We start from the raw sequence: 16,810 nt of genomic DNA, 5'->3' as shown, positions 1-16,810 counted from the left end.
AAAGTACTGACAATTGTAGAAAAGGTACCACGGAAGGGAATGAATGTACATGCACTACACATTTGTGTTATGCAACAGAGCGTCAAAACAAAGCGCCAAAAGTAATTTCCCCCTAAGTCCACAAAGAGAGAGCTGGACTGAGAAAATGAGGCATTTTGTGGGTGGTACAGTATAAGATCACTCTCTCCAGTGCTGTGTGCTGTGTTTACCAAGGCAGTGTGCCACTTTGACACACACATACACGAGTACAGGCACAAAACACAAAGACACTCAAGCTTCAAGGCAAGGGCTTGATAACAGGTAGGCCCTTCTCTCAACTCAAGCAGGTTTTAGGCCCCTTTGTTGGTAAGAAAAGGCTTAAAGATCAAGGCTTCGTGCATTTGGCAGTTTAGAGCCACATATTTATTTGATTTCAAGGGTTCAACTGCATTCCTGAGCTGTTTCACTGAGCTGTGTTTTCAATACTGTGTCCTTTTGAAGTGCGACTTTCTGTGGCCTGTGTGCAATTTTTCATAAACAGCCATGGGGGTAAAATCCTCTACATCTATCTTATATTCAGGCAAGTCTGTCTAAAGGAGAAAATTAAATCAATCCGCTGGTGCTGAAAATATTTTCACTTTGGTCTAAATTACCACATAAATCCTCATATGTCTTGTTCTAATAAATCCTATTTGTTTTCATTCAAGGGCAACACATGTGCCAAGAGCATCACTGAAGTTCAGTATTGGATTTTTTTTCTTCTTCTTGCAACTCAGTTTGTGTTTTTGTGCAAATTTTGTTTCTCTCTATCGGTAAGAAATTATAAGTAAAATCGCCAAAGAAAACACTGGCGAGACTCAAAAACATCATCCTGTTGGGCCAACATTCCTGAGTCTTTCACTTTCCCACTTTACGGACACAGGAGGAAATTATGTTTGTTCATCATTCCTGAAGTACAGGTTGGGTTACACGTGTTAAACTAGATCATCTGATAACAGTGATGCTTATCAGGAGAAAACAGTTACGGTGGGATCCATGGTGATATAACACAGAGAGGCAGTGCGTGAAACCTGTTAGGCTGCAGACAAAATCAGTCTGTTGGTGTGCATTCACTCATACAAATATAACTGAGGCTTATTGTCCCTCATGCAATAAAACGGCAGAGTGAGCAGAGGACTGTGGCTGCCTCAAACATGAAATCTCAAACAGCACTGGTCTGATTTTAAGAGGACTGTAACTGACATTTTGACTAAAACAGTGAGGAGATGTGTTTTGGTTTTGTATTCTGGAATTTGAAAACATTAAACTCACTGACCTGATGGAGGAGCTACATTTATGGGCCGACATTTCTGAATTGGAAAGGCCATAAATCCATACTGGACTGGAACTAAACTCAGTAGAGATGAGACTCCATTTCAGTTCTTAGTGTCACAATTTGCTTGACAGTTTATCTGTGAAATACTTTTTTAATGTGCACAAATACATTTTTGAAATTTGCAACTGAGGATTGTATAAGTAAAGAATCTCTTTCTTCCTGAAGTGGGGGCTACCAACCAGCTGTTACAACGGCGTGTGGTCTAGTTTACTTGCTCAATATTGTAATATAACTTATTTGAAGATGTATGTGTCTATTTGTTTTAACTACGCGTCTGTGTTTGCTGTCAGGTTTTATACCTGCATGTATATATTGACTGGCCTACTCGTGACGCTCTAATTGAAAGACAAATATTAACACAAAGGGATGCCGGAAGTCCCATTTTTATGCAACAGAGACGGATAATAGATCTTGTTACTGTTTGTTCACCGGTTTCTCTTTTCATTTTTAATCTAGTATATCTGGTCTAGTATCACACTGTAGGCCTATACAGAAAGGCAATGGTAGAAAGTATCTTTTACTACAGTGTTGTACCTAAATACAGTTTTTCATTCCCTCCCCAATATTTTATTTTTACTTTGCTTTTAACAATAAATACGCAATCACACACACACACACACACACACACACACACACACACACACACACACACACACACACACACACACACACACACACACACACACACAAATACAGTTTTGATGTACCTTTAGGTTAGTATTTTCACATTTAAGTTTTAACTGCACTTCAGCTCCGCTGCTTTTAAAATGTTAATATTGTACTTCTAGCTCAATCTAACATTAACATACGTGAATTGTTTATTAAGTACATTTTGCTGCTAATACTTTTACATTACAATGGTAAATTGTCACTTTTACGTCATTCTTAAAGTGAGACCCTGTGACTTTTCCTGAACACTGCTGCCAGGAGGACCTTTTAAAGGATAAAGGCATGTTGAAGTTTGTTTTGTGTTGGATATTTTAAAACATCTATGATATCTATGTCTATGACTGTGTTTAAAGGAAGTGTAACAGTAGCACACAGGCTAAACAGTCAGCAAACTTTCTCATTGCTCTCACATGTTATCTGTAAGAAGAAGATGAAAGAAGAAGTTATTTGTTATTTCAAAAGATCCACGTTAGAGAAAATCTGACCCCCCTCCTCCTGCAGAGACACTGTTGAGAAGAGTGAGAAACAGGAATACCAAAATGTGGACCAGACTTTAAAATAGAACAGAATGGGAAAGTGGAGACTGGGGTCTCCAAGTAATTCTACTTTAACAAATACAAACAGACAGGCTCCCAAATGCCTAATCATGCAGAGTGGCCTGATTGGGGCTGACTCACAAATTCCCCACAGTCGTCAGCAAACACACAGGAATGTCCGACAAATAGGTTACACACTACTGACACACAAAATCACAACACACACTCACCCACTGCTCTAATCCACAACTCTCTTACTTAACATGTTCCTGCCATGTGTGTTTGTGTGTCTGTGTACTGTCAAACTAGCAAGACACCCGGCAGCTAAGTACAGAAAGTTCCCCGACAACCACACAACAGGAGGAGGGGGGGGACTTATTTCCAAAAAGGAGAAGCATGAAACTGATTATCGCTTATCTCCGCATGCCTCCATAAACAATTAGGATTAAAATCCCAAACTGTAAACTTCTATAAACTGTGTGTCAGTTACCACAACACACACCAGATCGTATTAAGGTTCTCAGCGTGAATGCTGGTAATTACCAAAAATACAAGAAAGGGACTTTAAGACAGAATGAGTGGGATTTGTTGGTTGAGGTTTGTAAACTCAACATTCAAAGTTGGCCCCTCCTCCCCCAGCTCAACGACACCAGAAGGGCACACGCTGTGCCCGCCATTTTGGTAGATTCCTCTCGGATGCATGCCTGCAATTTAGCATCTGGTCACTTTTTTTCCTGTCCTTACACCCTGCGTGCTGTTATTGTGCCCAAAGTTTGATTCTAGGTTGCCAGAAATGTCCTGAACACAGCAAAATAAGGGTCTCTGCACCTACAGACGCCACCGCACACTTCCAGTGGGTCATAAGATTATTCTGAGGGATTATCTTTTGTATTATTGAGTACAAACATTGATTTTTTAAAGAAAATATGACTTATTCTGCACAAAAAGTGCACGATGGTGGCGATGTGAAGTGTGAAGATGGTTTGACTTGAACTTTCAAACAATGGCCCCAATCCAGGGTCAGATGAGGACGAAGCTATTCACTCTGACATTGTTTTGTGCCTGCAGAGAAAACAGTCAAAGTGGATTTGGTTAAATATTTACATGGGTTATGTTACACACTGGATTTAACCTGTTTATTCAGCATGGCCTTTACAACACATGACTGATGCTAACTCCACAGGATCAATCATTTCTGCTCTATTTAGGGGCCCATTTCAGAATTTCAAGTTGACACCAGTGCAACAATAGTTAATTGATGCCAAACTTGTATGTCCTGATATGTACACACTCAGCAGCTAAAGATTAGCCACAAAGACAGCTATCATGTCACTCAGGCAGTAGCAGGGAGGTGAATAATGTCTCACTGCCTTCACTAGAAGCTGAGTTTCAGTGGTAGCCCATGCTCAAGTGGACTATATTACCCACAGTTGAGCAGAGTTTTGGGATAAGGCTCACTGAGATCTGAGAGCTCATAACTGTTGTGCTGTATAAAGGGAGGCGAGTGGAGAGAGCAAGCCTGCCTGCAGGCCAACAGGCAGGCTTGGTCTCACATCTTCACGAGATGTGTGCATGCGACGTTGGTGCTCGCGGCTGTGCAGGTTTTGCATGACTGTGCATTCTTGTGTATGCCATGCAGAGAGGACGTTGTTCCTTCAGTAATAATCTACAGTCTGCTCCACAAAGTTCCTTAACAGCCATACCTAAAAAGCAGTGACCTGGATAAAAGACACTTTGAACTTTGTGCGCAAACAGCAGCAAAGGTCCAACAGTAAATATCAAAGAGAAAGGACAAGTTGTTCCACAATACAGACGTTCTCACTTCGAAAAGCAACTACTACTACCAAGGCCAATAACAGTCAGAGGAACGTTTGTTTGTCTGTCTGTCTGACATCTTGGATTTTAAAATCAATTTTTCTAAGTTGCTTTATTTTAAGATTATGATCTTAGATATTTATTTTCTAAGATATTTTGGACTTAAACTTTGAGTTTTCTTGGTTTGACTGCTATAAGTTGTGACTGCGCCTGTCAACAAACTGCCACAAACACAGGATCAATACCCTGCCCTAGACAACAGCAAAGTGAGGTGGTCAGTTGTTTAACTGGTGGCAGAGTGTAATATTTACTTCTCACAGCCATTTTAGTTCTAATCCAGTGATCTGATGCCATCTGACAGCATAATGGTCGCTCACCTAGTCAGGGGTTACTTTAATGGGAACATTCCTTAAAACTGAAAAAAACCACGTGCCACGGCCCATTACCAGGGTGCTGTGTGTTTTATGAAGTGTTGAGAGACCCCTAGGTGCCTGTATGGCGTAGGGCCGAGCTGGTAACGACTTCATCGCAGAAGCAGACAAGAAACGCTTCCTCTTTCTTTCCCTCTTTCCTCCTCCTTTGGAATTCCCTTAAATTTCACAGAACAGCTCAACTGGGACTTTTTTTTCCTGCTCGTCACCGCTCTCAAACATTTCCAGTGACAATGGCCCCTCGTAAACAATCCAGAGTTCATTCCAACAAGTCAACCACACAAAATGTTCTTCTTGGGAAACTGGTGCTTCTGCCTTGGGAAACTTCACTTCACTTCACTTCGAGAAACACGTGTTTTAATTAAAGAGTTTAGCATTCCTGTTGTTCAACTAACAAGTGAAAAGAAGGAAACAAAACACCCTGCCTAAATAGCTCCTTGCTTACCAAGTCCATGATTAAATCCCTGTGGTATTTACTGTGATGATGTGCCCTTGTTTGGAGAAGGTTTTAACAGCAAGTGAAACACGCTCCACGTTATGCAAATTAACATTCTTGCATTCTTTTGCACACCTGTGAACTAAGAGACTATTTCTATTCGATAAACAAACCACTGTAAAGATATAAGTGCGTAGTGTGAGTCACAAAATGACTTATCTTGTGTAAAGACATGTATGGGGGCAAAAGAGTAAATATGTGGGTAATTGACTGTAAATTCGGAAATTACTGTTGGGGCTTGAGGAGCAGTAATGAAGGCCTTGCATGACAACCAGTTAATCTGTGGTTGCTCATGTTGGACAGGCAACAAAAACACACACATTAGCATCATTAAACCAGTGTCAAACCATGCGTTCTCTGCAGCTGCACTGGGGTAAAACTGGACCTAACGTTGTCCAAACTCTGCTCCCAGCATGGCCCTTCACCAAACATACAGTACAAACTCACCCTTCAGTGAACTTCGACACAGAATAACATGGAGCAGAAATTGATTTGGGCACAAACAAAGGCAGGGGTGGGTGAATTTAAGGCCTTTGCTGATTAATGTCAGTGCGGGCAGTTTTTAAGAGAGCAGATGAAAGAGTTGACGGCGAAACCTAACGATGCATAGAGCCTCTTCTGATATGAGACAAATTGCCCTACTCACACACACACACACACACACACACACACACAGTTACATACATTGCTCTGAAACAGGGCAATGTATATGAACACAGAACCTGGAAAAAGGGCAATGTGTATGTAAAACTTCCAAATGAAGCTGTAATCTGGCAGTCAGACATAAAAAAAATCAAACAACCTTATTTGTAAAATATTTTGAAGATTTCACATACCAAAAAAGGCCATTTTCCCTTAGTACTCCCTTAAGTAGCTTTAAGGTTGTTAAAGTCATTATTTTTCACACTTACTGACAGTGTGACATTCTGTACATGCTCGTTCTAGCTTTTCAATAAAGCAACAGTATATTATGTTTACAGTGAGTGACATTTTCAAACTCAAGGCTCCAAGTATTTAATGGCTGCACCCTTCCATCAAATGGAAATAATAGCTGCCAGCGGGGCTGTGTTTGTATAAACTATAAAACATATTACAACCCCCTGGATTTACTAAGGATCAGACTACACAAGGACCCCTCTTGTCTGCCATGTCCTCCTATCACCAGAGTGCTAACTGCCCGAGCGCTCGGCACAGTATCGCATGTTAAACCTGTTGACCTCTTTGGTGACGCTGCAGACAAAAAGCTGCAAGGGGGCCGGTGGGTTCCGTGCTCCCCGGCAGCAGCAGCCTCTGTGGGGCAGATCCAGTCGTCCACATGAAACAAAAGTCACACTCTCCGGCTGGAAAGTCTAACCACAGCCTCATAACTCACTGAGGTCATAAAAAGCTGCACAATGACCGACATGAATCAGACCGCATTCGGCGTGTCCGATGGGAAAGCATGCTTATATCCCGACCCAGAACATTTTCAGATGAGAGAACTCGAATCACACGGAGATGCTCAACCTCTCTCCGCACTCACACACTCGTTTCCACATTCCTCTGTTGCATAACCATGTCGTGAGCAGGTCAAAGGTCGGCATCAACAACAATGCCCTCCAGTCTGAGGCAGCAAGTAGGGTGCGAGAAAGGAGACACCTTCCTGGAGCGTAGGAGGTGGTATTGATTGATGCTGTGCAGAAGTGTCTATTCTCCAGTAAAGCATGGAGCTTTTATCAGGCCATTATAGCCTCAACGGGCAGAAGATTGGGTTCCCTCGATGCCCTGAAATCCCGCTCAACAGCTATTATGCTGCACAGAACGAGCGGGGAGATAATCCCAGGCATCTCTATTCACACCTGTCCACTCATATTCACATCACAATGGGAGTTTGTGTGAGGGAGTCTTCATTTGCATAGTTTGGTCTGTTTTATATGCAACAGGAGGAGAAAGGGAAACATTTGACAAAAGGAATAAATATCGGCTGTGCTGCCAGTTTCAGCATTTTTATGTGTCTCTCTGATTTCCAATGCCTGCAGTATCTCAGTTCATGAGATCCGAGAGATAAAGCTTCCATTATTAAAGTGGGATTAGAAAACTTGAGCTTTGGCGTCTTGGTGACGCTTACAGTTAGCTGAACCTTACTTTTAAACGGTGTGAGGTGTTAGAGATGGAGTTGGATATGACAGCTGTGAAGATAAAGTATGTCGCATTCATTAATCTTTAGAACTGAATGCTGAAATGATTGATTAGTCGATTGACAGAAAATTACAATACGTCACTTATCAGGCAAAAAGCCACACATTTGCAAGTTCTGCTTATCAAATTTTAGGGTTGCAACTGACAATTATTTTCTTTTTAAATATTAACTAATCTGCCAAAAAAAATTTATTAACTGATTAATCAGTCAAATAATAAGTAATCAGTCTAATCAGTGGGGATACAACAGAAGCATTCCCCCCCGCTGCTGAAAGAAATCCATCCATTTTTCATTCTCTTATTTTCTCTTTTGTGTGTTTACTATTGCTCTTTAATAAAGCAAAAGCATTTCTTATCTGCTTACACGATTAATCGATTGAATAATCAGCAGAACAGCGATAGCAGTAGTAACAGCTGCAGCCCGGAAAACATCTGATAGTCAAGATGTTATTTAGAAATATAAATCTGTCACTGATTATGTTTACATGCACACGAGCATCCTGGTTTTCATCATAAAACATGGAACATGGATAAATGTGGTTATTTATATCCCAGTAAACATACATAATGCTAATTATATCTGGGCTTTAAATCATCTGTGCTGATGCAGGCATTTCCTTAAAACTCCTCCACATCAAGCAAATACAAGTTATCTCAGCAAGTTGAGGATGAACCCAGTTTAGTTTCTGGCTGTCAGGTAATGGAAGATGAGAGCGATAATACAACCTAACATCTGTGTTACCAATAGGGATGTCCTGAGCCAATCCTAAAATATCTAAAATCCTAAAAAAAGTGCAGATCTTTAGGAGTTTAGGGCTGATCCGGACATATTTGAAGGGATTGGTATTGGCGAAAATAAACCCGATCAAAATCTGATCCTTTCAATAATGTCCACCTCAGCCTGGTGTTGCTCAAAGCTGCTCTCCTTTACAGCAGCAGAGCTCTACAGTGCAGCAATACAAAATACAGATCTGCAGAGTTCCAACTCTAACTCTCACTTTCTCATTAGCAGATCATATCACCCATAACTTGATGACAGGCCGTTAAGTTTGACTGTTGTTGGGTTTGTGTTGCTTCTCTGCAGCCTGTGTCTGTACTCAGCCAATGATCATTCATTATCATTCCTCTCATATTAATCATTTCAGCACGTCAACGTTATAGTTTTGAACCAGGACCTTCAGTATTTGGATCAAGTAGCTCGTGAAAATAGGGTGAGCCAAATTTAGCAGCCTTCAGAAGTTATTTCAGTGTGCCAGATATATTCAGTCAACATTTAGGTAAACAGAAGTATCAGACTCATATCAGGACTAAGACCCAGGGCAAATAAGAGGTAAAAAAACTAGATCCCTAGTTACCAGTGTCAAACTTTCACTTTCTTTTCAGCATGTCATTGTCAACTGATAAGACACCTGCTCACATGGCAGTTAATGATGGAAAACCCTTCGACCCATCTGACTAATTTACACCTTCACGTATTTCTATTGCGATTTATCTTACGATCGGGCTGCACAATATGGTGAAACAATCATGTTGCGATTATTGTGACACATATTGAGATTGTGATATGATTCACGATAAATGGGGATTATCACTTTTTAATTAGTTTTCACTGAAAAACAATTAAACTCACGATGATATGACATTTTCTGGGATCTGTACCAAACAAACTTGTTTTCTTATATGTAGAGAACAAGATTTGTAGATCAGGATATCTCTTCAGAACTACAGTATTTCATTATAATGCTGTTTTGTCACACATTTTACCTCCTGCAGCTACTGCACTTGGCCATATTGCAATTTGGATAATGATTACCTGTACAGCCCTTCCTGCGATATATCTTTACATTCGTAGTTCCTCAGAACTAGATTAAGGGCATATCCAGGTTTCTCAAATGTTTAAATGTGCAAAGACATAATCAAAAATCCTGATCATAACTAGGATGTAGATGGACTCCATAAGATATATATACTTGAATATGAATACTCATAGATAAGGAACTGACTCTGGGATATTTCTACATACTCCAGTTGGGATCAGAGACTTCCAATTCTTTCTCTCTGTGCCCTTCACACAAATCAGCTCACCACTTCATCAGATTACCTCCCACCCCTCCCAATAACGGTCTGTTCGCCCACTTTACTACATAATCAACTGCCTATGGGCTCAATCTAACATATCTGGCAAAGCCCGGAGTGCTGAAGCCCAGTATTACAGCCTGGCATGTGACCAGTTTTCAAACGCTCTTTGCTCGGCACTGCTGAGCACCTAATAACAGGATGTGGAGAGCCAACTGACGAACTGGTCAAACTCCAAGTTGTGCTGCCCCGAGGGCACCGAGCTCTGGGTGGCTATCAAATAAGAGAAGGGGATACGGGAATCAGGGTGGTTACGGAGCACTTCTAAAAGCATCACACCACCATCGCCGTAATGAAAAAAAAACACGTATTCCAACCGGTTTTGTACAATTTGAGGGCTTTTTAGAGTGTGTGTGAGTGTATATAATCACAGCACTGGCCAGGAGTGCTTGCTGGCTGGCAAAGTTTCATATCAGAGTTCCTGCATGTGTCTGAACCACAGGAATTAGGCAAGAGTGTGACATGATTTAAATTCAATAACAATGCACGCCCCGACACCCCCTTCCAATACACACACACCTCCACCACCACCAGCCGACAATCCCTCCCACCCTCCGCCTCTCTTCCTCCGTTTCTTCTCCCCAACATCTGAGAGCTGCTCACATTTCTCTCGCTGCAGAGGGTCGATTAAACCAGACACATGTACGGGAGGAATTTGGAGACTTTTGGAAAACAAGTGATTTTCTTTGATTTGAATTATTCATGGGTGTGTTAAAGCGAGAACATTTTTCCAACAAGGTCCCAAGATGTTAAAGAGATAGACAGCCAAGAAACATGAAACGTATGAAGTTACAAAAAGAGGGAAAAAAAACAGCAGTGCGAGCTAACCCGAAAATATCACTGTATCAAATAAGACTAAAATGCAACAATAACAAACTCTAAGAATAAACCTTTCACAAATAATTTGTCACTTTGCACCAGAGATAACCCCTGACCTGACCCACAAGTCCCTCTGTAACTCTTAATAGAAAGCCGGCTGACTGTTGGGCAACAGTGGTTGCTACTTTATTTAATTTATTTAGCTTAACACACACTGACTGTGGTGTTATAGCCGTTACTGATAGGTATATGCACCATAATTATACTTAATTAAGTATTCAAGAGCATGCCAGTTAATTTTGTTCTAGATTAGAGCCTGATCAATACATTGAGCGGGCTGATTACATCAAACGTTAGCCTATCTATAGTGTATCGGTGTCTTATTGGTTATATTTGTTAGACTAGTGTGACGTTTTTGACACTTATTTAGTGCCCAAAAGACAATTAGATTAGACACACATCTCTTTTGATATTCCATTAATCATTCAAGTCATTTATCAAGTTAAAAAAAAGTTTAAGATTCACTCATTTCAGCAGTTTTATATTGTTGTAAAGTGAAAACACTTCGGTTGGTTGGACAAAAAAAGCTTAAACTTTTAGTATCAATCAAAAAAACTAATGATAATTAAACAAATTGTTGGTTGCAGCAACAGCAAAATGTTTCCACTCAGTACATACTTCTTTTTAATAACTACATTTAAGGGATTTTAACAAAACAGGCAACTGATAAATTAGTAATCAATATCAACTTAGGCCTCAAAAACTCAGTATCAGCCAGGTTCTGACTTTACCTGCAGCAAAGATAGAAAACACTTGTCTCTGGGTCTTTGTAATTGTTTTGACATATAATCCCACTTTGTGGCAGCAGGGTGAACAAGTTAAAACTCTACTCCGGGCTTAAAACACTCTAAACTCCCTATCCTTCTGATGTGAGGCTGCTCTGTATCTTCTGACTTCTCTGTTGAGATGACAGCCCAGAGAAAAGGTGTTTTCCCTGCAGGGGGATTCACTTAAAGTCTCCCGTTAGTGTCACATTAAACTCTCAGTTAAGTATCATTTAATTATCGACTTAAGCTGGACTGACTCACCTCGTTGGATGGTATGCTGACAACACCTGTTGATCTCCTCTTTTCCCTCAACTTCCTCTTCTCGATCTGTCCTTTCCCCTTTCTGGCACTGGGACCAGAGCTATTCTTCTCCTTGGCTTTGCTGGGCGATGGACTTTCTTTGTCACTGTCATTGCACGCCATGGGGCTGGAGTCCGGGGAAGCGCACTGAGCCTTCTCCATCTGAGGCGGAGCTTTCTTCAGGTTGCTCCCCGGGGTGGCTGTGGGTGCAGCGGGGTGGGCAGCGGGGTGGGCAGCAGGGTGGGCAGCAGGGTGGTGCGTTTCCTCCTCGGGTCTCTTCAAAGCTGTGCCGGAGGAGGACCGAGCCACAGAGTAGGAGGAGGGGAGGCAGTTCCCAGTGGAGGCGCTCCGGTCCGGGTTGCCGTTGTTGGTGAGCTCGGTGCCCGGCGGAGCTGCGTGGCGGCCGCTGTTGTTGCTGGTGCTGTTTGGGTTTCCGGCACCCATGGGAGCACCGCTCGCTGCGGCAATGTCCCCCAGCATTTTGGCTCTCATTTTCTCCCGTTTTGCCTTCCATTCCTCCAAAAAGTCTGTCGGGGCGTTTGACTTAAACCCGCCTGTGGCCATTATCCCTTTTCTTTTTTAATAAAAGTTCGGCACGTTTAGTGGAAAATGAACTTTAAGTTGAACTTTCAGCTCTCGGCTCCCGTCCTAATGGCACCGCATTCCTCAAGTGATTAACCCGGGTGCTGTTGACAGGTAGGAGGGGAAATAAAGTCAGCCTCACGACAAACAGAAACTTTAAATCAAACTTTATTTTATGTCTTTGTCTTTTTTTCATAAACCCATACAGAGACACACAACGTGCGCACATAACGTCAATAATAGCAGGTTCTTAAAATTAGCTGCTCGCGTGAAATGTGTTAAAAAAAAAAAAAAAAAGAAAAGTTGTAACTCTCCGGCTGCCTGTGTTGATTTTCTGTCCTCGAGGAAAAGTTGCTCAAAGTGTGTGTGACGGGGGGGGGGAGTTGTCGAGGCGAGAGCCGAAGTGTAAAATTCAGGTAGAGACTCACCTGTGTGGAGCTGTTTGAGTCGGAGCTGCTCTCTTCGGTTCGACCAGGTGTGCCCGCGGTCCGCTCGGATGAATGGCGCTAGTCTCGAGCGCTGAGAGCCGCTGCGCTCGCTCTGCCCTCTGGCTCACCGGGCGAGTCCGAAAACACCCGAGCGCTTCCGAGCGAAGCCGAAGCGACCACGAAAGCTCAGCCCGAACATAAAGCCGCTGTAATAGTCCTTTAATATTCCCATAGGCGCTTAAAGCGATTTATGGTGCTTTTTAAAGGGCATTTACGGTGTTTTATGGTACTTTTGTAATACTCCCGTACAGACAATGGTATATATATTATATATCATACCTTATCCTACATTTGATTTTATAATATTTACATAATTTCATGGGTTTCTACTGCATATATTTTAATATTCCTGTAGTTAGACCACTATATAGTTTCTGGGTAAGTTATGTTTAAGTTTTAATATAGTTTTTAATGTTAACTGACTTTATGATGACTTTGTCATACACAATACATCTATATGTTTATTGTTTTTCATTTTTATTTCATCATATCACTGACTTCTATTCTTCTAGTACTTTAGGGAATTACAGTTATCTCATTTTTCTTTTATAGTATTGGAATATAGTTTAATAATGTGTACAACAATGTAGTGGTGAAATGATGAGTTTATTCATGACTTGATGGACAGGTGAATAAAATCAAATTCTAATAATTAACTGTGGGAGTAATTTGTCAAGTTAAAAAAAAGGGGAAATATAAATTTCTTTACACTTTTTCTGATTGTTGGTCCAACAAAATGAGCTATATATTAGATAAAGATTATTATTGTTATTGTTGAGTGTGGGATGGTCAGAGATAGCCTTAAAAAAAAAGAGAAATATATTTCACTTTTTGAGTGTTGGTTACTCAAATGAAGGTATATCAACACGTTTTTCATCCCTGAAATCAGTAAATGGCATTTGTTATTATCGCCTAACCTGGGTGTATGATAAATATGGTGTCCTTGTAAAGTGTACTTGGCAGTATTCCTTCTCGTAAAGAAGTGTTATGTGGAAATTCTTTGTTATTACAGAGTGAATTCTTGAGAAATGTTGTGAATAACACTGAAATTGAATATTTTTCCCACTTTCAGAATGACATTTTTTAAACAGAAGTTTATGAGCCGAGGACCTTGAAAGCAGCATTTCAATGGTAAATTTATTCTATCAGCCACAAGTGTGTGTTTATAAAAGACTTCACGACTCAAACTTACACAGACAGCACATGTCACTGATTTCTTAGTCTTCAATAGGCCTTCGATAATTGCACAGTTGGAGTGCAACATTTCTGCAGAAGACCGTTTGACGACGATTGAGCTCTCCCACGCAGATCTCACAGACTGACTCCCTTAGATGCCGGATGACTCATCCAACCAGCTCTGATCAGAGGACAGCCTCCTTGTTCATTTTGTCACACATGCTGGTGTACGCGTTTAATTCCAGCTAAAGGGAAGGTTAAGGACTATCAACACAAGAGTGACACATTTATTTCTTGAACTTATGAGGCTGTGGTTGTGAAATGTGAATAGTTACTGAAAGTTGAAATCTCCGGCACACCTTAATGCTTCTTTCTATCTTTACAGGCTACAAAGACAGTAATGCGTCGCCTTGTATTTCCAGATTTTCAGTCCAGACCTTTCAACATGTCCTTGACATATACAACACATTCATGAAAATACCAATACTAGTTTACAGACCTGTGCCATTTGTAGAAATACACTTAAAAATGCTCACATTACACTTCATATGTTGTTCTTATATAAGTCTATATGATTTTATTCTTTAAAAAAAACTTTATTTGTGTGAAAACTGTGTAAAGGATGAATAAATGGCTAAATGACCCCCCAGAGGTCCTTTAGAGGGTTCTAGGTGGCCCCCAGCAAAAAGGGGAATCATTTATTTTCACTATATTTCCATCTATATGACAGAATGTATGACAGTCATGGGTTTCATACACTTTCTGTAATAAAACATCTAAAAGCAAAAATCCTATCAAATGGGGGTGCCTGGGACAAAATCTTATAAAACCGGGGTCCATGCTCTAATTTGTGTCAGTTTAGAGGTCCTTGACATGAAAAAGTTTAAAAACAATAACTTGGGCAATACCGCCATATAAAAATATTCCATTAGATGTAAAAGTCCAATGGCACTTTGATGATTCAAGGGACCCTGGAAGTTTTATGAGGCATCCAAAAAGGACAAAATTGTATCCGAGGACTTCCAAATCTCAATTTTTAAGCCGGGATTGATGAGAAGTCCTTGGATTGTTCAGAAAAATGGAAATTTGAACTCCATCTGCTGGGAATGAGCTCCAAAAACAGCTAAAAATATCAAAAACATCCAGTAAAATAGAGTCAAATATCAATGTTCAACACTAACTTTGTTTCTAAACGCCAGTCACACAGTCAGCATTAGCATTTCCTCCCCCTTCTGCAGCTCTCCTGTGTAATGATCCCAGCTTAGTGGAAATGTAATTAATCTAACAAAGTGCAAGTCATTTCAGCGTGCTGATGCAAAGCTCCATTGTAATAACGCTGCACGGCATTCCTGTGATATTCAATCCTTGAGCTTCCTGCCATTACCTCACTGTGCGAGCAGGTTTCTCCCCACGTGATGATTTAAACCCGCTATAGGTGTTTGCTGTCAGAAACCTAATTTCATGCAAGGATAATAGCACTATAAGTTAACTGGGCTGAAGGGAATGAGCCTTATGGTGTTAGATTTGTGTGCGTCTCGCTTGCTCCCAAGGGTGCACTGACTTTCAGGCATGTTCATCACTGTTATGTAATGTTTTTTTTCCCAAATCAGGAAAAAGAAGCTTTTTTCAGTGTTAATGGACCCGTGTTATTTACAGTGCAGGTTTGAAAATGTGACGCACACACACGGGTGAGAGGGAGAGCAGGCATTCAGCCATTATCTCTGCATGTGCCAACCCTGTTACAGATAATGAAAAAACTTGGGTGGAGCAAAAGAGTGAGGCGCCTCTCCTAAAAATAAACCCTGATCTATGGACTCAGGTCACACTGCTGCATATTTAGCATATTTCTGTCTGCTCTTGAGGAGGAAGAAAAGAATGAGGGGGCATAAGGGTTGTCACAGAGTGTTTCCTTCCATGCCAACACAAACGTTCCAGTAATGGATTCCCAAAATAAGTGTACTTAGACTCCATATTGAGTATTTTATTTAATGTTTAGGTTTATTCAAATTATCTTACACCCTCTCTGAATGCTTTATGGTGCTTTTTTTTTTTAATGAATAGCCATATTATGCATTTTATAACCCATTTGTGGTGAACAGTCAAAAAATGCATCGCTTGCCTGGCTGTAAAATGAGCATCGCAAGTAACCTGAAATTTATAAGAAACATAATTTAATGGCCACTCTTGCGTTCACACATTTTCATTTATTTGTCAGTAATGTTTCAGTCAAAAGCTATTAGGTGGGTAATTTTGTAGCTAGCAGCCTACACAAGGAACTCACTCCCCCATGAAATTGTTTATCCAAGAGTAAGTAAGTATTCGAGAAATGTTTCTCCCGAGCCTCCCAGATGTTGCCTTTGCACACAGTTCTGCAGATACCCCCCACCCCACCCCACCACTGCAGAAAAGATAAGAATATTATGAATTCTGCAACAGAGAGAGACTTGAGGGAAATCATGTTTTTAACCACGTTAGTCAGTCAGACTTTGACGACTATAAAGGTAAACAGGATTATCATTCTTCACATGGAAGAACAGACACACAAATTGGGTTTTTGAGCTGATGAGGAGTTCACAACTTTACATACTTACATGTTTAACCTCTATACTGTTGTGATGAAGCCACCAGAAAAGGTTGCCTTTTGTATTAAAATGTGGGAGTCCCTTTTAAGGAATTTTGTAGTGAGGTTTAGAAGTGCTGGTAGGTAGATTTTATTAGCCAGGTTAGCTGTTTCCCCTCTGTTTCCAGTCTTTATGCTAAGCTAAGCCAACCTAACCAGCTACTGGCAATGGCTTCATATCTCTCATACTCTTGGCAAGAAGGCAACTACTTGTATTTAATCATGAAAATCAGTCAGCAAACTCTTGAAACCTGCTTGAGTTGCGTAATACATCACAATGTGCAAATCATCATTGCTGGGCTTTTTCTTCCAAACTACTATTACCGTTTATGGTTTTGCAGTTACTACATGGTGTTTTCTCACAATAATAACATAACTTTTAC

The 16,810-nt window shown here is 40.8% G+C and overlaps 1 protein-coding gene across 1 annotated transcript in view; it reads right to left on the bottom strand.

Annotated features, from left to right (window-relative positions):
• The window catches only part of pawr (PRKC, apoptosis, WT1, regulator), a 66,005-nt gene extending 53,285 nt beyond the window's left edge, over positions 1-12,720 (bottom strand). Inside the window, exons 1-2 of the mRNA XM_051392413.1 lie at positions 12,572-12,720; positions 11,523-12,247 (exon numbers count right to left, since the gene is read on the bottom strand). Coding sequence (XP_051248373.1) covers positions 11,523-12,125 — 603 coding nt within the window. The 5' untranslated portion in view covers positions 12,126-12,247; positions 12,572-12,720. The remainder of the gene's footprint in view (positions 1-11,522; positions 12,248-12,571) is intronic.
• Between the last annotated feature and the right edge of the window lie 4,090 nt (positions 12,721-16,810).

Source organism: Dicentrarchus labrax, unplaced genomic scaffold (assembly GCF_905237075.1).
Source record: "Dicentrarchus labrax unplaced genomic scaffold, dlabrax2021, whole genome shotgun sequence".
Lineage (NCBI taxonomy): Eukaryota > Metazoa > Chordata > Actinopteri > Moronidae > Dicentrarchus > Dicentrarchus labrax.
Note: the sequence above shows the minus strand (reverse complement) of the source record. Positions and strands in the feature narration are given on the sequence as shown.